Source organism: Stenella coeruleoalba (genome assembly GCF_951394435.1).
Source record: "Stenella coeruleoalba genome assembly, chromosome: 15".
NCBI classification, from domain to species: domain Eukaryota; kingdom Metazoa; phylum Chordata; class Mammalia; order Artiodactyla; family Delphinidae; genus Stenella; species Stenella coeruleoalba.
Genome location: NC_137161.1, coordinates 62,055,761 through 62,082,829, shown reverse-complemented (window position 1 = coordinate 62,082,829; position 27,069 = coordinate 62,055,761). Strand labels below are relative to the sequence as shown.

The window sequence follows — 27,069 nt, the reverse complement described above, 5'->3', positions numbered from 1 at the left end:
AGACAGCAGCCGGCCTACCCACCCACCAGGAGGGCCCTGCTTCACAAGACATTTTCATCATATCTATGGTTTTAACAAGAGGGAAGCCGAGTCCCAAAGGACTACAGTCACCAGGGCTGGGACCAGAGCCCATACTAGGTCAATCACTAGCCCCAACATTAGGAGTTCGAGAGCTGAAATCCTCGTTGATGAGATTACACTTACATGTTTAGTAACTATTCACTGAGTGCCTACAGCAGCGAACAAAACACTTAGCTCCACTATACTGTACACCTGTAACTTATAAAATATTGTACATCAACTATACTTCAATTTAAAAAATTGAAAAAGAAATTAAAAATAAATTTTAAAATAAACAAAAACCTCCTAACTCCAAAGAATGGGAAGTACCTGAATGATAAAAGAAAATGGTTTGATTATTGTTGTGGTAAATGCTAAGAGAGAAAAATATGAGACTTTTAAAAAGTCCTTTAGAAAGGGAGACTTAACCTATAATGGAAAAGAATCTGAAAAAGAGTGTATATATACACATACAGCTGAGTCACTCTGCTGTACACCAGAAACTAACACAACATTGTAAATCAACTATACATCAATTAAAAAATAATACTTTTTTTTTTAAAAAGGGAGACTTAGGGACTTCCCTGGTGGCACAGTGGTTAAGAATCCACCTGCCAATGCAGGGGACACGGGTTCAAGCAGTAGTCTGGGAAGATCCCACATGCCGCAGAGCAACTAAGCCCGTGCGCCACAACTACTGAGCCCACGCACTGCAACTACTGAAGCCCATGAACTCTAGGGCCTGTGCTCCGCAACAAGAGAAGCCACCACAATGAGAAGCCCGTGCACCGCAATGAAGAGTAGCCCCCGCTCGCTGCAACTAGAGAAAGCCCGCACGAAGCAAAGAAGACCCAGCACAGCCAAAAATAAATTTAAAAATTTTTAAATAAAATAAAAAGGGAGACTTAGTCTGAGACATCAGGGAAGGAGTCCTTGAGGAAATTTCCTTGATGAAATTTAACCAAGGATGTCTGTATAAAAATTGTCCATTTCTAAAGTCTTTGTTTCCATATAATATCAAGTGTCAAAAGTGGCACAAGAATAAAGGCTAGGGGGAGGGCACTTGTTTTACATATTTTAGTAATTGAAAAAAAATTTTAAACAAGCACCGACAGGTGAAAATAATTTGGTCTGATCAAGAGAAGAGGGAAGAGCATTTCAGTCGGAGGAACAGCACATGCAAAGGCGTGGAGATGAGTGGAACTTGGCAAGTTCAAGGAACAAGAAGCCTGGTTGTGACAGGAACATGCTGTGAGGGGAAGACAGGCAGGAATGAGCTGGGAGGCAGGGGAAGGCAGGGGGGCTGGTGGTCCTAGTGAGGGGTATGGGCTTCACTGGAAAGGCAAAGGGGAGCCATCAAAGTTTCTTCAAAAAGGGATTCTAGGAGGACAAGGCTGGGAATGGAACCCAGGTCACCCAACTCTTCTCCTTCATTCTGAGATAAATAACCAAATTGCTGACTCCAGTCTCCTAACTTAAAGGGGCCAAATTATCACAAAACCTCACTGTACAACCCACAGATAATTCAGACACAGTATGCACAAGCCCTACCAACTAAAATATTTAGAAAAAAATAAACGTTTTAGACACATTTCTAACACTCCCCTTACCAAGGCAAAATAACCAGTCACAAATAAATCTATAACCTTATCAAACCAAATACTCAAGCACCCTCACTTTTTAGAGCCATCATATCTTTGTATTTAAAGCATTTTTACTTGAAAACAGTGGTTCTCTCCTGGGGGCAATTTTGTCCCCCAGGGGACATCTGACAATGTCTAGAGACACTTTTGGCTGTCACAACTTGGGGCTGCCACTGGCATCTAGTGGGTAGTGGTCAGGGATACTGCTAAACATCCTACAATGCACATGACAGCCTCCACAGCAGAGATTACCTGGCCTGACACATCAATAGGGCTGCAGTTGTGGAAACCCGGGGTTAGTGAAACAGAACGCAATGTGGATCCCACCGTGATTTGGAATTTTCTTCCATTAACCTAGCTCACATTGCCCATTAATCTTACTTTATAATGTATATTTGAAAGTAATGACAGATCATTTCTTAAAACAAGGGCTAAATGTCATTAGTCTGGACCCAACTATTGTAATATACGCTTTCTCTAAGGCACACTAGGCTCAAGGGCATCATATAATCAGCAAAGGATTTTGCTCTGAAATGAAAACAATGGCACAAACCAGCATCCCCAAAAGCAGATTCCAGGAGACAGTAATTTTAGGGATTTACGGAGTTGCTACACCAAACAACCAAAAGATGCAGACAAATGTGTCTGGGACACGCTGGATTAACCAAAGTTAAATAGGTTTTTTCTCCTTGCAGGACTTCTCAGAGCCTTTACTTTATTAATGTTTCTTATAAGTCTCCAGGAGGGAGGGAATCAGAATACGCAGTATTTCCCAAGCTTGTTTGAGCCCAGGACTCTTTATTCCCCAAATGTCCTGCAAGATGAGTTTGAGTTTGCTGCAGACCACGCTGCAAGAAATGCTTATCGAGTGCCCACGACATGCCGGGCACTATTCTGGGTGCTGAGACACAGCAGGAAATAAATGACACCACAATCTTGCCTCCTAGGATGGCACAGAGAAGAGGAGAAAGGATGAAGCTGTTCCCACTTAACAAGGTCGTCATAAAAGAGAACACAATGTTGCCCTTGGCCTCCCCCTTGGCCATTAGTTACCCCACCCCCACCCAGGCCTCCTACCTTGATAGCCACGTGTCCCTCCACCTTGTCCATCTCAGCCAAGAGCGCTGAGAGCAGAGACGACTTCCCACAGCCCACCTGGCCCACCACGGCCACCAGGGAACCTTCCGGAATGGAGAAAGTGATGCTGAAACGACACGACACACCCTGGGGCTCAGCTGGGGGTGCTCGGCCCGCCCAAGCTGGATGGACCCCTGAGTGGAGAGAGGGACAGAAGGCAGGGCTGTCACGAGCCTTTGAGGTCTGGAAACTCCTCCCGCCGCATCTACGATGAGCTTAGCTCAGGGAACTGTCTCAGAGGCCTCTGGGCCTGAGGCCCATGACAGGTGCCGGGATGCACCTGCATCTTAGAAAAGATCCCGCGGGACAGACCTGAGGGGCTGAGCCACTATAAGGGGGCCGAGCAGAGGGGATCAGCTTTGCCTGGGGGCGTGATACAGGTGCCCAAGGGAGAGGACACCCCAAAACCAACACTGGAGGAAGAGTGAGCGTGCCCCAGACCCAGGGGACAGCCTGAGGAAAGGCCCATGGGTGTGAAATCACAGGCGTGATCAGGGGTGGACACATCGATGACACAAGATGAGGCAGGGAAAGTAAGGCCAATCCTGAAGAGGTGGGTGGGTGGCAGCCAGACCGAAGAGGGCCTCAGAGGACACGTTTCCCAGCTGGGAGCCATGCAGGGGGTGAATCTGAGTTTCAGAAACACGTCTCTACAGAAATTGCCCTATGGCAGATAACAGTAATCGAAGTACAATAAAACAGGCTCAACACTGCCAGAAAGACTGGCCTCTCCAACGTGGACAGCAAAGTCGGAGCTGGGATTCCACCCACCCGGGGAAGAGCGGGTACGTCCAGGGCCTCCTTGGGTTCACCTACATCGGCTATTGGCTGCCTTCCAGCCGCTGCTATTATGATTTCAACATATTGGTGGAAAGGCTGATGGATTTTGCTGCCATTGTCTAATTCTTGTGTACCTGTTGCATGGTCACACTGATTTTTTTGTTCTGTGCCGGGAGGGGAATGGATTAAGGGGGCAGAACAGAACAGGAAGCCCGGTGAGGCAGCTCTTGTGATCATCCAGGCAAGACAGGAATATTTTACAGGCTGAGGAGAAAAAAGGTTTGGATGGAGAAATTTGCAGGGGATTCAAGGGGTGAGGAAAGGTGACTGGAACAAGAAGGTAAGGTCTTTGAGACTGGAAGGATGGAGGCAGGGATGGGGGCACAGGTACAGACTATTTAGTTGTGAAGCAGGACTAGAGACAAAAGCTAAAATTGAAGCAGGCAGAAGTTAAGTTAGACACAAGAAAGAACTTCCTAAACAAGCAGTCCCATCAAGGGAGGTGTTAACACAGATTCTTTTCTCTGGAGAGTTTGACCCTTGCCCCTCCCCATGTCCCCAGATAAAATACAGCAGTAATTTGGCTACCCAGTTAAGGGAGCAATTATTTAGGGGCATGGAGGATAAACCTGGCCCCTAAAAATGTCCCATGTGGCCCTGTGTTTGGGGGACTCCTTAAGGAGGCTTAAAAGAGCCCCTGGGCAAGGCCTCCGGTCAGAAAGAAATCAGAGGCAATTGACAAGTTACCCAGGGAATCAGGTCAATTCCCCGGATCCTGTGATTTGGAAAAATAAGGACCAGGGTGGGCAGGGTCCCAGATGTGGAAATGGTGTGAGAAAGGGTAAGCCAGGCAGCTGGGGGACCTTGGAGAGGATGGAGAACAACCCATCCTGATAGCAAACGTGAGTGGACAAGAATTCTTTTCAGCTGACCCAAGCCTTCCTGCCACCAGTGGTGGCATCACCACCTCAGACCCAGCCTGGCCAATCAGTGCACTCAGTCTCTTCGGGCACAGTGACTGGCTCAGGGAGGGGCATATAACCCAACCTGGGCCAATAAGAGGCAAGTGGGTCTCCTGATGAGGTAGGAGGGACACTTAGAGTCAATGGGGGCCATCTGGATCACGAGGGGAGAGGACGTCTGAAAAGGAAGCAGCACAGATGGAAGGGGAGCAAAGACAAGATTGAGAGAGTCATGATGGCATTGTCTGAGCCCCTGGGTCCATGTCCCTGAAAGGGAACCTTCTCAGTTACGTGAACCAGAAATTTCCCTTTGTTGCCTAAACCTATCCGCTATCTGTACAAGGTTTGTCACATACAGTCTGAGGGAACTCTCTGAGCCAGGCACACTCTCAGCTGCTTCTCCCTGAAGGCCAAGCAGGTGTGACTGGATCTATCTGACAGACGAGCCAAACTAAGGCTCAGAAGGGCAGTGACCTATTCACGGTAACAGAGCTGGAGCGCAGCTGGAATTCAAACTTGTGCTTGCCCAGAGCCCCGTGGCTTTCTCCACGTCCCACTTACCCATGCAGCGTGGGAGGGTCGCTCCTGGCCCAAGTGAACGTGGCATTCTTCACAGTGATGCTGTTTGTGGCCCCAGCTGGAAAGCACCAGAGACAATATGTCAGGCGTAGATGAAGCCACGGCCTGAGCGTGAACAGCAGGCTCTTACTGTTTGCTTTTCCTCATCAAGGGGTTCAACTCCAGCTGCTAGCCACTCACGCTAGGCATTATCTGGTTACATCAGTCGCCGTTTCTAAAGAACTTCAACCAGCAGCTCTGGAGGCGGCCTCAGACCCAGAGAGCAGCAGGAAACCGCGAGAGGGCTCTGCCTTTGAAAGATAGGACGCTGCACCATCTGGAAAGGTCGGGGGACCCCTGGGGGCCTCCCTCACTCAGTCTTGGGAGGTTCCGGCAGCTCTGGCTGGGTGAGTCGAAAAGCAGCCAAGGTCACGAGGCACAAGCAGTGCCCTCATGCAGATGCCTGTCCATCAGCTCGGGCTGGCCCAGGGCCCTCACTACACCTCTGGGGCCCCTCCTTTATGTTCAAAGCGGGGTCCTTTGCCCTGAAACTCCTGGATTTCAGGGCAGCCTCCTAACTCACCTCCCTGCATCCCCCCCCTCCCCCGCTCCCTCCAGCCACTCTGCTCACATCACAGCAAGCCAGTCTTCCTAAAACACAGGCCACTGTAAACTGTGCAAACTCAGGGATGGAACAGGAAGTCGGGAATCGTGGCAGAGGAGGGGAGGGAGGGTGCTTGAGACGAAGCCTGCGTTATATGGACCCTCTGTGATTCTAGCACCTCTGCCTTCATCTACTTTCGCTCCCCTTATTTTCTTTTTACTCCACGCCCCTCACTTACAAAAACAACTTTTGACTCAATTATGAGCCAACTTAAAACCATCTAGAGAGAAGATGGGGGTGTTTTCAAGTTGTCCAATGAAGAAATAAATTCCCCCACCCATCAGAGAAACAAAAACTGTGGAGAGAGGAAGTTACTGGTTAACCTAACTTAACCTCCCCCTCCCCCATCACCCCCCTGAAACAGAGAACAAGGAGGAAGCTGGAAGGTGCTATTAAAGGAATTTAAGAAAAGCCACTTGAGTCGGTCAAGCTAGAGGCTGCAAGACGTGGCCCGGAGCTGCAAAGGGGGCCCCGCCTGGCACCCAGAGAATGTGGGTAAACATAAAGTCAAACCGCCCGGGAGACTGCTGTCAGGGCAGGAAGTGGGGCTGAGGCCCGGGCTGAGGCCCAGGGGTTTTCCAGTGTGACTCCTGTAGTGAGCTGTGAACAACGTCAAGAGCTCAAAACCTCCTCGGCTGCCCCAAATTTCAGCCCTGTGTTATGCAGGGAAATTTGACCCTGGTAGATGGCATCATTCCACATCGTGCGTGCGTGCGTGCGTGTGTGTGTTCACATCTGTGTATGTGTGTGTGTGTGTGTGTGTGTGTGAAGGGGGGAGTGACTCGGTCCTCACACAGCAGAAACTGGACGACCACGGGCCAGGGACATCGGGAGGGAGATTCCAGCGAGCAGTGGTTCTCAACTCAGGGTGACTTTGACCCCCGAGGGACACGATGTCTGGGGACATTTTTAGTTGCCAAAACTGGGGCGGGTGCTACTGGCATCTAGTGGGTAGAGGCCAGGGGTGCTGCTCAACATCCTATAATGCACAGGACGCCCCCGCAGCAAAGTGATCTTGCCCCAAATGTCGGTGGTATTGAGGCTGAGGAACCCTGCCCCCAGGCCGATCACCTCTCACACATACTGGTGAAGGAACAACCACCGTGATCTTTGTTTGGCGGGCACTGTGCTGGGTGTTTTCACGTCACTGAGGACATCTGAATGCCTGCTAGGTGCCAGGCATCGCTCACACATTATTACCAACATATACACACATTCATTCTCCTGACCATATCTACTGGGCTCAGGAGCCAGACTGTGTGGGTTCAAATCCCCGTGCTGCCACTTCCTAGCTGGAGAACCACAGGCAAGTTACTTAACTTCTCTGTGCCTCACTTTCCTCATCTGTAAAATGGGACTGATAATGGGATCAACCTCACAGGGCTGTGAGGAGAACATTATGCACAACAGACAGTCCTTAGAACAATGACTGTCACATAGTAGGTGCTCAATAAATCTCAGTGCAGAGATGTTCTACAGTGGGTGAGAGCACAGATTCTGCTGACAGGCTGCCAGTGTGAATCCTGACTCTACTTCTTATTGGCCGTGCAAGTTAACCAGATGAGTCTTCTCATCTGTAGGTGGGGGCCCCTCTCCTTGAGCTGCAGTGAGCAACGGACGGGGAGTACAGTGATGTCCTCAGGACGGGACGTGCATGGCGGGACTGTCATTTCAGCAAAAGTGGTCACTACCATTAGTGCTATTAATATTTATTATTAAGTGCCTGGAAATCCCTGCTCAGGGGGGTTGACTAGGAAAGGATAAATTAATAAGCTATGAAATAAACAAACCTACCAATAAAAATCCATGTAACACCCAGCCAAAGAAAGGCACCTGCATTTCCATTGCCCAGGTGGGGAAAGTGAGGCTCAGAGCACTGAACTGACCTTCTCAAGGCTGCACAGCTAGTGGGGGTAAGGGGTTGGTCAATCTCCAACATCCTTGATTTGCCCATCCATCTGCCCAGTATGGAATCAAAGCCCAGGCCCTGGAACCCGGCCCTCAGGGGTGGACCTCTCCCAGGGAGGCTGCCTCTCAGCAAGAAAGCAAGATAACAGAAGTGCAAGTTCACCCTCCTGGGAAGACTAGGTAAGACCCTGCGCCCGCCCACTCTCCTAGGACACACCGTCTTTGATGGGCCGTCGCTGGATGCTGTCGGGTTCCAGCTCCTCGTGGGAGAGGAAGATCCTGAGGCGCTTGAGGGAGACACTCGCCTACACAGAAAGCAACGACAAGGTGTAGTTATTTTGAAAAACGTCTCTGCAAAACAGACCGAGGCTAACTTACAGTGGTTTCCTCTGGGTGCAGAGGGGCCCACATCCTCCCTTATTTCTGAAGGTGCTGCAGTGCCACACCTTAGAATAAAAAACAAAAAGGGTTTTGGTTCTTGTTTGCTTTCCTTTAAAAGCCTACAACCGGTATTAAAAAAGACAGCGGGGGACTATCGTAGCTGACAAGGGCCCTAAGAAATAACCGAAGGCAATGGCCCCGTTTAAGACAAACTTGCGACTTGGAGATAAACGTGTCCTGGAGATCGAATGCATGGCATGGTGGTTATGGCCAACAACACTGTATAATAAACTTCAAAGTTGCTAAGAGACTAGAACTTAATGGTTCCCCCCCACAAAAAAAGAAATGATAATCGTGGCACGTGACAGGAGTGTAGCTGACGCTATGGCGATAACTGTATAGCAACATATCCACGGATCCAATCACCACATTGCACACGTTGAACACAATGTGAATTATGGTTCTACAAAAATAAATTTTTAAAAAAAGCAAAGGTTCTGATTCAAACAGCCCAATGGTAAGGACATTTCTGAGATAATCCAAAAAATTTTAATATGAACTGGGTATTAAGAGATTACTGTTAATTTTGTTAGGTATGATAATGGTGTTATACTTATGTAAGAAGAAATTTGTGCTGAAGTATTTATGGGTGAAATGCCAAGAGGTCTGTGATTTGCTTTAAAATTCTTCGGCAAAGAGAGAAAGTAATGAAGGGAAGAAGGAAGACAGAAAAACGATTAGACAAAGTAACTGTGGCAAAATGTTGACTCTGGGTGACAGGCACACAGCATTCTCATGCTATTCGCTCCACTTCTGTGTATATTTGAAATTGTTCGTAATAAGAAGGGGTTTTACTGGCTTATTTTTTTAAAAAAAACCTTGACCAGGGCTTGTACAACCAAATCTTAATCTTAATTTGTCTATGTGGCTAAGAAAAGGGTTTTCACAGGAAAACGTGCAAGGCTAGGGAGAAGAGTGTGACAAATGCTGTCGGCAGCAAAGTGCAGGAGCTTCAGATGGTGCAAGTGCGACTGAGCGGTTCCCTCTCGTTACAGAACCACTGCAGGGACTGGGGGGATTCTAGGGGGGCCAGCTGGGGTTTTTCAAATGGTGAGCCAAGGCCTGTGAATGGGTTGCAAAACCAATTTAGTGGGTCAAAAGCTGCATTTTTTGAAGAAACAGAACAGGATAAGGTAGGGCACGGTGGAACAGACTCGATCAGAATAGAAGAGGATCAAATGTTTCAGAAAGAATCTTGCAGAGCTTAGGACAGCCTAGCTGCAATAACTTGTTTCATACACTCGAGTGTGCGCCGAGAAGTAAAACGTATGTCTCTCTTTGGGGCAGGACCAAAAAAGCACGAAGGCCACTAGTCTGGGCCTTGATAAGCCCCCCGGCCACAGTGGGATGGGTTGCACAGAGGGAGCTGCATCCAGGGGGATTTTCATGCCCTTTTGCTTTGTTTCCCCCAGAGACCCCCTCTCTGAAGTTCCCCAGCCTCGCCTGTACCTGCACGATGCTGCTGATGACCATGGGGAGAATATTCAGGGGGAAGCGAAGGATGTTGAACAAGGCCAAGGACACGAAGGCCTTCTGGGCATCCAGGATGTTGTTCTTGTCGATGGTCACGTAGACGGCAAACGTGCACAAGGCCACCTGCAAGCAGAGGCCAAGTCAGAGTCCCAGTCACAGAAGCAGTGACCTGCGCCCGGGGAAGTTGCTCCAGCCTCCTGGTGTGAGCTGCAGGGGCTGACGACTGGCCTCTGGAGGCAGCAGAAATGCCAGAACAGTGTCTAGCACACAGCAGGCACTCACTAAACACCCAGAGAACGAACTGGATAAACCAATGACCAGAAGCCAGAAGTCCGGGCCATTCCCACCAACATTCTCCATGGGACACCGGATGGCATTCTCAGGGTCCCTCAACATCACCAAGCATGATCCCACCTCCGGATCTTTGTTCTTGCAGTTCCCTCTGCCCGAAATGACCTTCCTATCCAGACAGTGGCCTGGTTACTCCCTCTTCCCGTTCCAAGAGGCTGCCCTACCCAAAACAGCCCTGCTACTTCCCTCCATCCTTTTATCCTGGTTTATTTTTCTTCATAACACCTATCACTACCTTACATTGTAAGATTATAGGTGTTTATTGTCTTGTCTCCTGCAGTGTGAAATGCAAACGCCACAAAGGCAAGGACTTTTGTACACGGCTGTATCCTCAGGGCCTAGAATGACCCCAGGCACATAGGAGCACCGAGACCTCACGTAAGTCACCTCCTCTCCCCATGCCTCCGACATCTCATCAGTGAAATGGATGTGGAGGATTCGTGCTACTGTTGAAAGCTCCTTCCAGCTTAGAGTATAGGGTTTTATACCCCCAGGAAAGGAACATAGGTTTTCAAAAAAAAAAAAAAGAAAGAAAAAGAAAAACAAACAGCCAAGGGTCCCCCAAAGGCTACTCCCTTCCTCACAAAGTCAGACCTGCCTTAAGCCTTGCAGTGGGGCCTGGGATTTCAATTCCCAGGCAATCGGAATTTGGGTTCGGTTGTTTGAGACAGCAGCACTTCACTTCCCTCGCCAGGAAAAAGGAAGGACCCCTGAATAATCCAAGGCTGGGCTGCGTGGCTTAGGAAGGAAAAGATCAACAGGTGGATCTCCATGCCCCGCCCACCTGTTGGCCCCCGAGCAGTGCCAGGTGTTGCCGGAGGAGGCTAATAACATCCCCCCTGAGATCACCTGGTATACACCACCAAAGCAATCTGGAAAACCGTGCACCCTAGCAGATGGGCAAAAGTCTCTACCCCATGCTAGTCCCAGGCGCCAAGAGCCACTAAAGGCTTTCCCTAGGGGAAACAAATTGCTTGGGACCTCATTCTTGAGCTCAGGGCAGATGTCCAGCAATCAGGAGATGGCGGAGTGGCCAAGATTCTGGTGTGGATGCGGTCCAGGGTGTTTTCAGGGTCTCAGCTGCCTCATTTCTTTGTTACCTATTAAAAGGTCCTACATCTTAACAATTAAATCCATAAGCTCTGCCTGTTTATCAGCTGGGTGACCCTGAGCTGTGATGTCACCTCAGCTCTCCAATGGAGCCTCTGTTTTTCCGTCTATAAAATGGGGGTCATGATACGTATTCGCAGGGCTTCTGGCAGCAAGGAATCAGGCACTTGTGCAGAGTGCTTAGCCCTGTGCCTGGGGCACAGTAAAATGCAGTAGATGGTGGCTGTTCTATTTCTTGTTTCAGGACTTGGTCCAAACTCCTTGGACTATTTTTCCAAAGAGTCTATTAACTGGTTCCCAAGAACAAGGTACTGGAAAGCAGAGCTGGTTCCTGTTCTGGTTCTGACATTAACGAGCGAGGTGACCCTGAGGGGAGACACAGAAATTTTCCAGGATCCTTGGCCAGGAGGGAAGTTAGATGCTCAAAAAGCCACTGACACCTGATCCCTGGGATGGCTGCACACACAGGTCCCCTCCTCCAGGTAGTGATGACGTACTTGCCTCTTAGCCAGAGATTCTCCTCACTCAAAACTCTCTAAACACATCCACGTAGAGGAACAGTATTCAGCCATAAAAAGGAATGAAGTGCTGACGCCCACTACGACATGGACGAACCCAGAAAACATGATGCTAAGTAAAAGGAGTCAGACACAGAGGCCACACGTGTTACATGATTCCATTTAAATGAAATACCCAGAAAAGGCAAATCTACAGAGACAGAAGGTAGATTAGTGGGTGCCCGGGGATGGGGGGGGGGAACGGGGGGATGGGAGTGACTGCCAGTAAGTACGGGGCTTCCTTCTGGGGTGATGAAAGTGCTCGGGAATTAGACAGTGGAGATGGTTGCCCAACCTTGTGAATATACTAAACACCACTGAACTGCACACATAAAAGTGGTGAATTATATGTCAATAAAAATAATAAAGTTTTTGGGCTTCCCTGGTGGCGCAGTGGTTGAGAGTCCGCCTGCCGATGCAGGGAACACGGGTTCGTGCCCCGGTCTGGGAAGATCCCACATGCCGCGGAGCGGCTGGGCCCGTGAGCCATGGCCGCTGAACCTGTGCTCCGCAACGGGAGAGGCCACAACAGTGAGAGGCCTGCGTACCGCAAAAAAAATAATAATAATAAAAAAAATAATAATAAATTAAAAAAAAATAATCTCTCCAATATCAGTCTATTTTACTCAGTATAGAAGCCAAAGTCTTGACTCAGGCTCAGGGGCCACCTGATTCCTAAACGTCCCTTTTCTGAACTCTTGTGCCCTCCTCTCCTACCACTCTCCCACCTCCTTCCCTCTGTTCCAGCCCCGCTTGCCTCCACGATTATTCCTTTTTGGGGCAGCACGGTCCTGCCTCAGGGCCTCTCACTCTTCCCTCTCCCTGGTCAGGCCCCTGACCACCATTAGGTTAAGACTCAAGTATCACCTTCTCAGTGAAGGCTCTGATCATCCCTTTTGTTGTTGTTGTTTGTTCTTTTGGGGTTTTTTGGCTGCGCTGTGCAGCATGGGGGATCCTAGTTGCCTGACCAGGGATCGAACCCATGCCCCCTGCAGTGGAAGCACAGAGTCTTAACCACTGGACCACCAGGGAAGTCCCGTGATCACCCTATTTAAAAACTGCAAGCCCTCCCTATCACTCTAACCAGAACCTTTTTTTCCCATAGCACTTATGACGGTTTAGCATACTATATATTTATCATACTGGTGTGCATTATCTGTCTCTCCCAGTTAGAACGAATGAACACCCCATGAGCGTGCGGATTATTGTCTTTAGTATTCACTGCTCTATCATCAGTGCCTAGGACAGCACCTGGATCATGGCAGACACCCAGGAAATGTTTGTGGGTGGGTGGATGGATGGGTGGGTAGACAGGTGGATGGAGAGGTAGGCAGATGGATGGGTAGGCAGGTGGATGGATTTGCCCAAGGGCGAGAAAGCACACACTCAAGGGTGTCTCTTCAGCAACAGAGAAAATCAGGCCTCAGGCATCTCACCACCAGAATATCCCAGCTCCACTGGCCCAACTAATAGGGTGGCTGCTGGCAGCACAGGAAGCGCATTAAGAGGGAGAAACATCGCATGGTCCCCGTCAGATCCACATCATCCACTTCTCCAGGAAGCAGAGGTCACTCATTCATCCATCAGTTGTTAATTGGGCACCTACTGTGTGCCAGGCACTGTGTGAGGCAGCCTTGGAGATCCTGAGACGCACGGTCTAGTGGGGAACAGATATGCACCAGGGGTCTCTCTAGCACAAGTGTCTGCGTGTGGAGGTGGACGGGGAGCTGGGGTTTGCTACAGCCTTATAAAGGGTGAGGGTCCAGGATGCGAAAAATCCTTCACAAACAAGGAAGACTAACGCCCCCCTCTAAGTGCTAAAAGAGCCTCCCCCCCATGCTGAGAAATGGGGCAAATGATGGAACCAACTTCCCCAGCCCAACCCCTAAAAATCTGCCATCTCTCCATGAGGACATCTGTTCCTTCTGCCTGGTCGGCATCCACTCTTGTTGCTGGTAACAACACGTCAGTTTTCCTTTGGGGAGCTGAACCTCCCCCAACCTCAGTCCATGAGCTTCAGCCACAGATGAACTGCCCATACCGGACCCGACCCCAATCTCCAAAGAAGCCACATGACCCAGGCCTGGCCAATCCAAGCATCCCTGCTCCCTGGCCCCACTGATTCAGGGACAAGCATGCAGCCAACCGCAACCAATGAGACTCAACCCCACAGCTTTGCAGGAACTAATGGGAAAAGGGGAGCTCTCTCCTTGGTTACTGTGGTTACTGAGATGACAGAATCAACTGTAATCACATGGCGAGTTTCCATCTGACAAAGAAACCACCATGGAGAAAGCAGAGCTGGGAGACAGAGGAGGAATTATACCCAACATTATCTCTGGAGCACCTAGGTCCAGCCACACCCAAAACCCCAGTCGTGCTTAAAACCAGCACCTTCCTAGACTTTTCAGTTTTGTGACTCAAAAATCTCCCTTTCGTGTTTTTACTCTAGTGGACCTACGTTAGGTTTCTGCCACTTGCAAGATAGTTCCTGACTAATACAGTTTATTCAAATCTTCTGTCCATTCATTTAGTCAGTCACTCCTCTACATACACCTAGTGAGTGGGTACCATTTGCCAAGTCCTCTATGTTCTAGGGATACAAGCAAAAAAAGACAAGGTCCATGTATGTTCTGGTCAGCAGAGAACTGCACAACAGGTAATTAGCATATGGAATGATAATTATTCTAAAGAAGGGACGGACATACAAGGCACAGAGAAGGCAAGAAGCTCACAAATCTTCCAAGAGAGCAAATGTTAAATACTGACAGGGATGCTATTTTAGGAAAGTGCACTAGGTGGACATGAGGACATGATAAATGCCAGGCTCTATATTCCAGAAAAACAGTCCCATCAATCCTGCCACATGGCATCCCTATTCCTGCCTGACCTCCCCAGGCCTCTGTCTTCCATCACACCTACCAGTGGGTAAACACCACATCATCCTTGAAGTGCAGGAATTCACCAGTGGAAAGCACATGCAAACACCTTCCAAGGGAACAGAAGGCCACATATTTTATCCTAATGTAGTCAGAGGCTTCAGTGTCTTGGTCTGGGCCAAGGTCCCCGACTGACCCCTGGGCTCATCTGTTTCATACCAAACAGCTGAACCAACACCGTCTCTGGAAGCCCATCATCACCCAAAAACTTTATGGCAAATTCAAGGTCAAGAAAAGCCAGTTCCACTCTTAAGCATCTCTTGCTGTGGCCTCCTAACGGAAGCCAGGGCAGGAGATGATATTTGAAGGGTTAGCAGTGAGGGTGACAAGCTGGAAACTGCAGGTTTTGTCAGAGGATCTGATGTACAGAGCAAAGGGTTACGGGGAAAGGGGGAAAGGTCCCCTTCGTCCTAAGTGTAACACAACCCACCGACTAAACCTTATTGCCTGACCCTTCTGACTGCAGATCTTTTCCTATTTAAAAAAAATGCAATCCAAATGCCTTGAATTTCTGTGTGATTTGCTATCACTTGCATAAAATTAAAGTAAATAAAAGAGATGGTTACGTTTGATTACATTTATTGCATATAGTCAATGTTACGCTGGTATACATGCAGGCTTTCTCTGGAAATACACAAAAGAAACTGGTATGGAGAGGGAAGCTAGGTGATGGGGGTCTGCGGAGAGAAAGAGCAGTGCCTTTCACTGCAGACTGGTGGTTCTCAACTGGGGGACATTTGGCAATGTTTGGAGACAATCAAAAATGGACGGTCATAACTGGGGAGGTGGGGGGCAGAGGTACCACTGGGCGTCTAGTGGGTAGAGGCCAGGGACGCTGCTAAGCATCCCACAATGCACAGGACAGCACCACCACAGACACAACGAATTACTGGGTCCCAAACGTCAGCAGCGCTGGGGCTGAGAAACGCAGCTGCAAGGCCCTCCGTGGAACAGCTTTAACTGTTCTTACCACGCGAATGCATTACTTTCTGTTTTTAAATTAAAATGTATCATATATACAATAAGGACTAGTTAGCAGTCGTATTTAATACATAGAGACTAGTTAACAGTTTAAAAAAAAAGAACGAACATCCTCTATACCATCCAGTCTTATATTTTTACTTTTGAAAAAAACCAAGAGAGTCGCTAAGGACCTGGGGGAAAGCTGGAGAGACTGGAGTACGAAAAGAATCAGACAGCAGACCCTTCCAGCCTGGAATGCTGGAGGGGAGCTGGAGGGGATCTTAGGGAACACTGAATTTCAGAACAGCTAAGATACGTCTCTGCTTGGGCCAACTCCAGTCAATTGGCAGCGGTCACCTGGAGGGTTGATTGAACGTAACTCAGTGGGAGAGAGCACCACGACAGACCGGGGGTGTCTGCTGTGGTATGGGGGCGGGGGAGGGCAGGGCCCGAATGTCACATCCCTGGGGCCTAACCCCTTCATCTTTCACGCTCAAAAACCCAGAGGCAGGGAGGTGAAATGACCGCTGCAGGTCACACCACGAGCTGGCAGGAGAATTCAGGAGGGGTCCTGACTCTCAGCAAAACATTCCATTCCTCTAAGCCAGGGCTCAGCCAACTATGGCCTGTGGTCGACCCACCTGTGTCTGGGCCCGTGAGCTTAGGATGGATTTTATATTTTTAAAGGATCAAAAAAAATCAAAATATTTCATGACACATGAAGAGTGTATAAAATTCAGATTTCAGTGTCTATAAAGTAATGTTTACAGGAACACGGCCACACCCATTCATTCCGTGTTATCCACAGCCGATCCTGCACTACACCGGCAGAGATGAGCAGCTGCAACAGAGATCGCACGGCTCAACACCCAAAATATTTGCTAGCTGGTCCTATACAGGAAATGTTTGCTTACTCCTCCTTTTTCCCAGCGTTTCTCGAACTTTAATGTGCATACAAATCACCCAGGGGGAGATTGCTAATACTCAGGTCTGTCTTAGCCTGGTCTGGGGTGAGGCCCGAGAATCTGCATTTCTAATAAGCAACCCCGTGATGCCGGTGCTGCTGGTCCATGGGCCCCACTGTTGAGGACAAAGCGTGGATCCCAAACCAAGAGCATCAGCAGCACCTGGGAACATGTCAGAAATGCAAATACTCCGGGCCCACCTAGACCGACTGGATCTGAAACTCTGAGTGGGGCCCAGTGAGCTGCATTTTAACAAGCCCTCCGGGTGACTGGGAGGCCCACACAAGTTTGAGCATCACTGATTTCCACCACACTGCCTTGTGTTCGGGTTAAGACTCTGGGAGACATTAAGCTGAGCCTAAAAAAATCCAGTGTCAGAATGGATACACTTTGACAAACACTGAAAAGGCAGGAGTTTCCTTCAACATTCCACCTGCAACTCCGCTGTGATGAAGCGGATGGTAGCCTAACAGAAAATTCTGTTTCTAATTTATGAAAATGTGTGGTTTTAGTCATAGGAACTTCCCATAAGAATATATATTTGCCAACATAGCTAAGTAATACTTATTAGCACAACATCTTTTAAAAAGAATGACATAGTTAATTATATAAAGACAGAAAAAATAAACATGGGTGGGGGCATGATCTGAAGTCCTCCATAACCATGCTCAACTGTCAACTGAGCTTAAAGGGTTTCCACAGTCCATACTGTCTCCTGGTTTGGGGCCAGCTTTGGAAAATAGTTAACTCATACTATTGTCTTTAAACTTTTCAAAGTTGGCCAGCTAGGGGTAGACCCATTATAGTACCCCAAGACATGCATATGGGAACATTCAGGGCAATGTGGGTCATAACTGCAAAGAAGAGGGACCAGCCTAAAAGGCCAGCAACGAGAGATGGGTTAAGTCAACTACAGCACATCCATGCTCTGGACAAGTACACATCATTAAAATAGACGAAGCAGGGCTTCCCTGGTGGTGCAGTGGTTGAGAGTCCGCCTGCCGATGCAGGGGACACAGGTTCGTGCCCCAGTCCGGGAGGATCGCACATGCCATGGAGTGGCTGGGCCCGTGAGCCATGGCCGCTGGGCCTGCGCGTCTGGAGCCTGTGCTCCGCAACGAGAGAGGCCACAGCAGTTAGAGGCCCGCGTATCAACAAAAAAAAAAAAAAAAAAAAAAAAACAGACGAAGCAGATCTGAACACATGAACTGAGAGATTACATATCAAGTCCAAAGGTCTAGAACACCATGTAAGTATGAGTCCATTTGAATATATTACAAATATTTTTAAAATATCTATATGCATAATTTTCCTAAAAAGACATACAAAACTGTCACTTTGGAGGAAAGGGACAGATGGAGGGGAGGACAATATACTTTTCATTTCATAACTTTCTGTACAGTTTGAATTTTTTTCAGTGAATGACAAATATTTGTTGAGCGCCTATTAGGCACCATTTTAGGCACCAGGATACAGCAGTGAACAGAAGAAATCCCTGAAATTCTAGTGGAGAGAGGCAGACAATTCATGAAATAATAAGTACTTTCAGAGTATGTTTGGCATTGCCACTTGAAGTGTGGTCCACAGGTCACTGCCAATCCACGGTTTGTGACCAGATGACAGTAGATAAGGAGCTGATACCATAATGTAGCTCAACTATGGCAACAAGCACACATGTAGTTCAGCTGACATTTTTTTTTCTTAGCAAGACTTTCTCGGGACTTCCCTGGTGGCGCAGTGGTTAAGAATCCACCTGCCAGTGCAGGGAACATGGGTTCAAGCCCTGGTCCAGGAAGATCCCGCATGCCGCGGAGCAACTAAGCCTGTGCGCCACAACTACTGAGCCTGCACTCTAGAGCCTGCAAGCCACAACTACTGAAGCCCGCGAGCCACAACTACTGAAGCCCGCGTGCCTAGAGCCTGTGCTCCACAACAAGAGAAGCCACCGCGATGAGAAGCCCGTGCACCACAACAAAGAGTATCCCCCGCTCGCTGCAACTAGAGAAAGCCTGTGTGCAGCAACGAAGACCCAACGCAGCCAAAAATAAAATTAACTAATTAAAAAAAAAAAAAAAGACTTTCTCAATGAAGGAAGCAGACAGCAGAAGTTTACATCCCACCACAAACTTCTCATCTTATCGTGAACCTGTAACAAACAGTTCCTGAACTAGCTACTTTGAGTATCCCTGGGCTGGAAGCTGTAAATGCTGTGAATAAAACAAAAGGTGGGAGTAGCACTATTAAAAAGGAGTGGTTGGAGAAGGCCTTGCTGACTTGCTGAAACAGTGACTTCTGAAAAATATTTAGGCATGACAACACAATAAAACATTAAACAATGTGGGCCAGGATAAACTTGGCTTCACTCACCAGGAAAGGTGTGCAGACCCAGGTGAAGGTCCCCACGGCGGCCAGGTAGGCAGATTTCTTCAGCACCTTCAGCTCCTCCTGCCTGATGGCCAGTACCTTATCTTTGAATGCCAGCTCCCAGGCATAAAGTTTTAGCACTTTGATCCCATTCAGAATTTCATTCATCAGCTTAATCCGATTGTCTTTGCTCTTCATGTGGGCCACCTTCGAAGAGAGGAGCAGTCAATACCACACCTGGGGGCCGGCTGCTCACTTCTGGCCCTGGCATCAGACCAACACTCAACAACCCCACCTATTAAAAATGGGCCGTCCTAAGGGTGGGAAAGCTGGCCTGCAATCCCTATGAACCCTAACTCTTGACCCTGAGAGCACTCCAAGGGATTCTTTTTTCAAGGGAAAAAAAACTGCTTCGAATCACATTAAATTTGACATCAGAGAAACCTCTTAAATTCAGAAGGGAGGAAGAGAGGCAAGAAAAACCTTTCAGGTATCCAGGGAGGAAGGGGCACATGCCCTACTCTGCTGATCTAAACCGAGAGATGATATTTTTTTTTCTTCCATTTTCTTATTTCCTTTATTGCTTTTCAGGCAGTACACGGTTGTTAAAATGCTGAAGTGTTTCTGTACAGCTAGCACTGGTTCTGACCATTTGGGTGCCCATGCTGCAGAGTTGTTAAATATTTTTAATACCACCTGGCATTTTCCTTACGCCAGGCACTTTTCTAAGCTTTTCAAGTGCATTTAGTTCTGCTCACGAGAACCCTATCATTAAGTGTTATGTCATTCCTGGGTCACAGAAGAGGACAGTTTAAGCAACATGAGGTCAAAGCCAGAGACTGAAGCCATTTCAGAGGTGGGCCGTTCAGGGAAGAGGCTAAGAGTCGACACAGCCCCATGCCCCTCCCACGCCTCTCCTCCCTTCTCCCCAAACCTCATTCCAACAGCCCCACGTCCTGCAACTCTTCTCTCCTTCGGCATCACCAGCGCGGCCAAGCTTTCTCATTTGAAATTCCACAGGCACATCATAAATAGCCATCAGTGGGGGAGCAGAGGAATGAACTCTGGCCTGTCTCTGCTATGGACCATCAGGCACGAGTTCAAGACAATGAAGTCAGACCACACGGCATGCTGCAGAAAGATCCCCCAGGCATGGTGTCGGACGATAAAATCACTCTGCCAAACAGGCCCGTTTGTGTTAAAATATATATGGTGATAACACCACGACACACACACACATATACACACCAAGCCTAACTATAGAGTTAGTCCGATCTCTATATAAACACATCAAAAGTTCTAGAAGGATTTGCTTCAGTGTGTTAAGAGGACAGGGAAGAGGGGCTTCCCTGGTGGCGCACTGGTTAAGAACCCGCCTGCCAATGCAGGGGATACGGGTTTGAGCCCTGGTCCGGGAAGATCCCACATGCCGCGGAGCAACTAAGTGCGTGCGCCGCAACTACTGAGCCTGTGCTCTAGAGCCCGCAAGCCACGACTACTGAGCCCACGTGCCACAACTACTGAGCCCGTGTTTCACAACTACTGAAGCCCACATGCCTAGAGCCCGTCCTCCACAACAAGAGAGACCACCGCAATGAGAAGCCCGCGCACCACAAGGAAGAGTAGCCCCCGCTTGCCGCAACTAGAGAAAGCCTGCGTGCAGCAATGAAGACCCAACACAGCCATAAATAAATAAATAAATAAATAAAATTTAAAAAAAAAAAAGGGGGACAGAGAAGGGACATGCCCTTTTAATCTATATACTTTTGTATTATTTGAACTTCCTTTTATAATGAAAAGGCATTCACTCTGTTACTTGAGTATTTAAAAACTTAAAAAATACGAAGTATCTCTGAAAATAAAGAGTTTAACCCTGCGACCAGCATAAGGAAATGGGGAGAAAAGCAAGGGGTGATTTTTGCTCAGCTCTTGAAAATGCACACACACAGAAAGGAATACACCCGTGGGAAATAAGGAATCTCTTGGAGGCTCACAGATGGGACTTCAGTCACTGGCCCATGAGGTCTAACTATTTCGGGAGCTCTCAACCTCAGCGACCCAATGTAATAACCTGGGAAGCTTTAAAAACTCCCAATGCCCAGGCCTCACCCACATTAGATGAATCAGAATCCCTGGAACTGGGCCTAGGCATCAGCATTTGTTAAAGCTCCCCAGGGGGTTCCCACAGGCAGACAAGGCTGAGACCCCCAAGGCCTGTGCAGAAGGAACTCAACTAACACCCAAGTGGAAAGGCCTTAGGCAGGAGTGCAGCTTGGAGCCCTGTGCAGACACACCCCCTACCTGGTAGGTCTTGGTCTTCATGGCCATCACTGCATTGAGGGGAACCATGAAGATCATCACAGCCACTCCAGCCAGAACGGAGGGGCCCAGGTTCTATGGAAGGAACAAGAACAAAGGCCTTAGCACGGGGCTTCCACGGGCTGAGCCACCCAGTGTAGCCACATTACTTTTCAGATTTATCCGGGAGCATCCCTTGGGGTCCCACAAACCCTGTAAGAACGTTCAACGCCACAATCCTTTATCCGAAACCCTCGGGACCAGGTTGAGTTTTGCACATGAGAGCTTAAGGATTTTAGAAAGGTAACAGAAAACAGTGGAGCAGAAAACAGTGGAGCAGAAAACAGTGAACATGGCCCACCTGACGGCTTATCTTGTTCAAAGGTCCTTGGCTGGCGCCTGGGTGCTTGGATTTTGGGAGGGTTCCCACCATTCTCAGAACTGATAAGACTGACTCACTGCACCTAAGCTGTTTGCATGAACTCACTGCGCTGGTTTCTCCTGATTAACCCCTTTTCCCTCTGGGAGTCTGGAAGTTTGGTCTGTGCCAGGCAGAGGCTGCCGGTGTGACCAGCCCCCAATAAAAATCCCGGGGCACAGGGTCTCTCCTGAGCTTCCCTGGCTGGTAACATTTCACATGTGCTGTCACAATTGTCACAACTCGTTGCTGGGGAATTAAGTGCATCCTGTGTGACTCCAGGGGGAGAGGACTCCTGGAAGCTTGTCCTTGGTTCCCTCCAAACTTTGCTAATCTTGCTGTAATAAATGATAGCTATGAGTCCTCCTAGCAAATCACGAACCTGGTGGGGTCTCGGGGACCCCTGACACAGGTAGATATGCCTGTATATCGCACCTCCACAGGGCCCTGGCACAGTGCTCCAGAAGCAAATGCAATGATTTTTTTCAGTAGCAAAATAGGAATATTCCCATGAGAGGGATAATCAAAATTATAAATCACACATCAGTTCAAGTCAAGTCTTGCCACCAAATAAGTTAAGAAAAACTTTCAATTTTCAGAGCTCTTTAATTTGAGGACTTGTAGATAAGATGCTGTAGACTGTTCTATTATCGCATTTGCAGATAAGGAAACTGCATCTCAGAAAGGTTAAGTGGTCATGACTGAGACAAGATACAGATCAACATTTTTCAACTTCCAAGTTACACAAATAAAAAGAGACAGCCTACGAAGTCCGTCCAGTGCACACTTGCTTAGCTGAGACGGATGGAACTAAAGGGTAAGCGTGTTAGTCCCTTCCAAGGAGTCACCCTCGGGGTCTCCAGTCCTAGTTACCAAAAATATGCTGCCACCGCTTGTTTCTGCGATGGATCTCTGCCCAGTGAAGATTAATCCACCTCTAAGCACGAAGGTGATTTCTACCAACAATCTAAAGCATTGGGAATCAATTCTGAGAGCAAATCATAGTAACTAAAAGATACCAAGCACGTCGCTGTACCATGTACTGTTCAGGGAACACTACCTGTGCTAATTTATTCAATTATCCCAACATCACTATGATGAGGTTCCCTTATTATTACCAGTCTACAGATGAGAACACCAAGGCTTAGAGACGTTAAGTAATAAGGTCTGGAAGAGGCAGGATCTGAACCCAGGCAGCCTGATTTCAGAGCCACGCTGTCCCCCATTATCTTATGTCATGTTCTTGATTGTCAAATAGAGAAACCCTGGTTTTGGTCTAAAGCAGCGGTTCCCAACCAGGGAGGACTATTCCCCCAGGGGACATGTGGCAACATCTGGAGACTGTCACAAGCAGTGGTGGGAGTGTGGGGGAGGGGAGGTGGGGTGTTATTGGGATCTAATGGAGAGAGGCCAGGGATGCGGCTAAACATCCTACAATGCACAGGACAGCCCTCAACAAGGAAGAATTATCCGGCCCCAGATATCAGTAACACATTCAGCAACTCTCATCTAAAAAAAAGCAATTTTGTAGTGGATCACAAATCAACCCTGAAGGCAATTCTAAAAGAAGTGTTCTATAGCAGCACTTTCTGGGGAAGCAGATGCCCCAAGACATCTGCTAGATGGAAGAAGTCCATCTAACTGAGAGGGAAAAAGAATCGGTGGAAGTTGCATTTGTCACAGCCTTGAAGTTTGGGTGGGATTCCATCAGTAGGGAGGAAACAGGAAAGGGAATTCCTGGTGGAAGGAAAGACACGTGCAAAGCCCCAAGAGTAGAACAGAATAAGGCACATATTAGGCTATAAGCACCTTTGCTTGTCATCTTTATATTTTGGGAACTGCCCTTCCCCGTGTGGAAGGGCTGTCAATCACACCTCCACCCCTTCCACAATGAGAGAGAGCATGTGACCCAGGGTGGCCCATCAGAGAACTCTGCCTATTTCACAGTGATTGGCTCAGGGATGTGAATAGTACTGTGCCGAGCCCATCAGAGTGCCCCCTGGGACCCGGCTGAGACAAAGAGGAATGCAAAAAGGAATCTCTTTTCTCTGGCACCACTATCTGTGAAGATGATATAAGCCCAACATTATGGAGGCCATTTGAAGAAATCCCACTGAGAATAAAGTCAACTCAGAGAAACACAAGGCTAAGAAATGATAAGAGTATGAGACTGAATTCTTACAGCACTGCTTGAACTCCTGGATCCATCCCTACCTGAAGCCAGACCCTGGACTTTTCAGTTACATGCACCCATAAACTTCCCTTTATTTGCTTATATTACTCTAAGATGCATTTCTATCCCCTGCAACCAAGAGACTCTTAACCAACATAACCTGGGACTTGTGAATAAATGAGTTTGGTTAGCATTTGGGGAGATACAGAGGGAGAAATACAATGTATGTCATAGGGTTGTTAACTACATACACTGTCAAGAAGAGACAAATGCAAATGAATACCATGCCACCCTAGAGAACATAACCCAACAACTGAAGAAAGGAATAAAATATCCAGGAACTGGCTGACAGGCCAGAAAATAAAATGTGAATGACGGCAAGAAATGCCAGCGAGCTACAGAGGTTCTTATCACTGACACCCGCTCACCCGCCCCCAATGCCCACACGTGGAGGCCCCGCCCCACGCGCCACGGGAATGACATCAAACACACACCAGCCACAGGAGGTAGAGGGCAAGGATGACTTGCAGAGGAGCTGACCAGATCATGTTAATGTACGTGGCCAGGTCCATGAACCTCTGGGCATCCACAGACATGAGGTTGACGATCTCCCCGACGGTGGACGATTTTCTGGCTGAATTGGTGATCACCAGGGCCTGGAGACAATGGAGAGGGAAAGAGGGTGAGTGTGACAGGCGACAGCCCAGCGCCCTCCCTCCGGGCCCACGTGGAGGAAGGAGACAGCTCAACCGTCGAGAGGCCACTGCTCTTTTCTCCTCTCCTGGCGGCTTATCTGCCTTCCCAGCCCATGTGTCTCATCACAAAGTCCACTCTCTTATCGACAGCACTCACTGCCTCCCCATCCTGAGCTCTTCAGTATGGAAGGGACCTCAGAGGTCGCCTAAATCAGGGCTTCACACACTTGAGTGTGTACGCACCCCCAGGGAGTTTGTTATCGTAGGACTGGAATAGGGACTTCTAACAAGCCCCCAGGAGATGCTGACGCTGCTGGTCCCCAGGTCACCCTGAAGGACCAAGGTCTCCGCCAGGGTTTCTCATCCTTGGCATTACTGACATTTGAGGCTAATTCTTTGAGGGCCCGTCCTGTGCCTTTTAGGATGTTCGGCAGCATCCCTGGCCTCCACCCACTAGATGCCCCCCCGCCCAGCTATGACAATCAAAAATGTCTCCACACGTTGCCAAACATCCCCTGGAGGGACACACATTCATCCTGGCTCTCGACGGTTTCACGCTGTCACCTGGGGAGTTTTAGAAATACTGATGCCTGGGTCCCACCCTCGGAGATCATGACTTAGTTGGTTGGGGTGTAGCCTGGTCCTTGGAAGTTTCTGAGGCTCTCTGGGTGAGTCTAACTTGCAGGCAGAGCTGAGAGCCCAAGATCAAGTCCATCCTTCCTGACTACCTGCTGAACAGTCTCTTCTTAACCCACGTGGCCCAGAGGCTAAGAAGTGAAGGGACCGAGGAGGTAATCCAGGTCCCATAAGGCTGTCCGTGCCCAGGTACCTGCCGAGTATCTGTCACCCAAGGAACATACCATCTGCTCAGTTCAGATGGAGGGTTAGAACACACACAGACTGTTGGCAGCACAGCACGGATTCAAACCTGGATCTCCCCGAATCAAGCGCCATCTAAGAAATTCAATTACCCGCAGCTGACCCCAGGGCCCCGGACATGCTGAACCCAGGGCCCCAGACATGCTGACCCCAGGCCCCCGGACACGCCGCAGGCTCGCCCTCGGGATCAGCTTTGCTAAGCCCTCAGGCCTGACGGTCACTCCCTGCCGCCCGCGACCACTCAGGCCACCATCATGCCACTGCTCCAGAAGCTGGGCCTGAGAGGCGACCCGGCCAAGCCCCCAGGGGTTCCACGGCGGCAGCGGGAGCCGCGGGCCCACCTTCCGGTACACAGCCCCGATGACGGCGGTCTTGATCCGCATGCCGCTGACGAAGCAGATGTGGAAGTACTGGTGCAGCACGAGGGTCTGCAGGCAGGCGCTGACGAACAGCAGCGCCGTGTAGAAGTAGCCCTGCCAGTCTGGGGCCTTCCTGTCGTTCACGAAGCTGATGAGCAACCTGTGGGGCAGCAGGGACAGAGCCCCACGTCAAAGACCGCGAAATACGTGCGCGTGGGGACAAGTCCTCTGGCTTCCGCGGGTGACCTTCTCCTGAGCCAGGCAAGGCAGGCACTCTCAACGCCAGTGTTATGGACGGGAAGCCCAACCCACGTGGTGATGCCCATGCCGGGGTGGGGGTGGGGGGTAGTAATCACGGCAGGGCGCGCAGCCCCGGGCTTCTCGCATTGATTGCTCTGCCTCATCACCCAAAAGTGACCAAGTAGAGAGCACAAGGGGCGGAGGGAGGGAAAGAGAACGAACATGTGGCACCAAAGAGACAGACAGGAGCAGGGAGGGAGGGAGGTAAACAGAGATGATGTCCTTTCCGGGTTTAGGCTGCAGCTTTCATGCAATCGGACATTTCCCTGCTTTTGGTTTCCTGAGATAATCCTCTATCTTCCCCCTTTTGGCTTCAGGGGAGCCTGGTAAGGTTTCTGTTACTTGCAACCAACGTGGCCTTAATTAAGATGGTTGTATTAAAGCAAAGCATCAGGCAAAGCAGGTAAGGAGGTAGAGGCCTGGCCCCGTGCCCTCGGGAGCATGCCACGTGACCCTAAGGGAGGGTGAAGGGTGTCGCAAGTGGAAGGTCTAGGACGTGAAGAGCTGCCTGGCTGAGAGGGAAGAGGCCTTACTTTAAGATCTCTGGGCCGGTAAACATCATCAGGTCGTGCACAGCCTTGAACAAGAAGCTCATGAGGAAGTAGGGCCCAAAGGTCTTGTATAACACCTTGAACAGGGACGGGTTCCAATCCTTCTGGGGGGACTTGATGATCAAAGCCTCGGCCTCCTCGTTCACATCCACCTTGGAACTCCCTTTCGGCTTGGCGGGATCCTTGGAGGAGTACACGATCTTCACCGGCTGTCTGGAACATGAGGAGCAAGGAGCAGTTGTGGGGTCTGCCAGACACTCAGCCCACCAGCCAGGAGAGGGTAGGAGAAGGCCCCCCCAACAGGGAGGCCTAGCCAAAGAAAACCAGTCGCTGCAGAGAAGCAGCTTAGCACGGTGACTCTGACCACAGACTCAGGATCCTGGCCAGCTGTGTGACTTTAGGCAAGTGCCTTACCTCTCTAGGCCTTAGTTTTCTCATTTGTACAATGGGGAAATAGTAGGACCTACCTCACCTATACATGACTTAATATAGCTAAAAGGCAGAGAAAAGTGCCAACCCCA

The 27,069-nt window shown here is 49.2% G+C and overlaps 1 protein-coding gene across 3 annotated transcripts in view; it reads right to left on the bottom strand.

Moving 5' to 3' along the window:
- Window positions 1-27,069, bottom strand: part of ABCC1 (ATP binding cassette subfamily C member 1 (ABCC1 blood group)) — a 131,356-nt gene that overhangs the window by 37,021 nt on the left and 67,266 nt on the right. For all 3 annotated transcript variants that reach the window (XR_013831562.1, XM_079944530.1, XM_079944531.1), the window contains 9 exons: window positions 26,531-26,761; window positions 25,680-25,857; window positions 24,259-24,420; window positions 21,177-21,269; window positions 18,879-19,082; window positions 9,603-9,749; window positions 7,930-8,017; window positions 5,144-5,219; window positions 2,781-2,907 (listed from right to left, as the gene is read on the bottom strand). Coding sequence is in view for 2 of the 3 variants with exons in the window: in XM_079944530.1 (XP_079800656.1) it covers window positions 2,781-2,907; window positions 5,144-5,219; window positions 7,930-8,017; window positions 9,603-9,749; window positions 18,879-19,082; window positions 21,177-21,269; window positions 24,259-24,420; window positions 25,680-25,857; window positions 26,531-26,761 (1,306 nt within the window). In the remaining variant the exon portion in view is untranslated. The remainder of the gene's footprint in view (window positions 1-2,780; window positions 2,908-5,143; window positions 5,220-7,929; window positions 8,018-9,602; window positions 9,750-18,878; window positions 19,083-21,176; window positions 21,270-24,258; window positions 24,421-25,679; window positions 25,858-26,530; window positions 26,762-27,069) is intronic.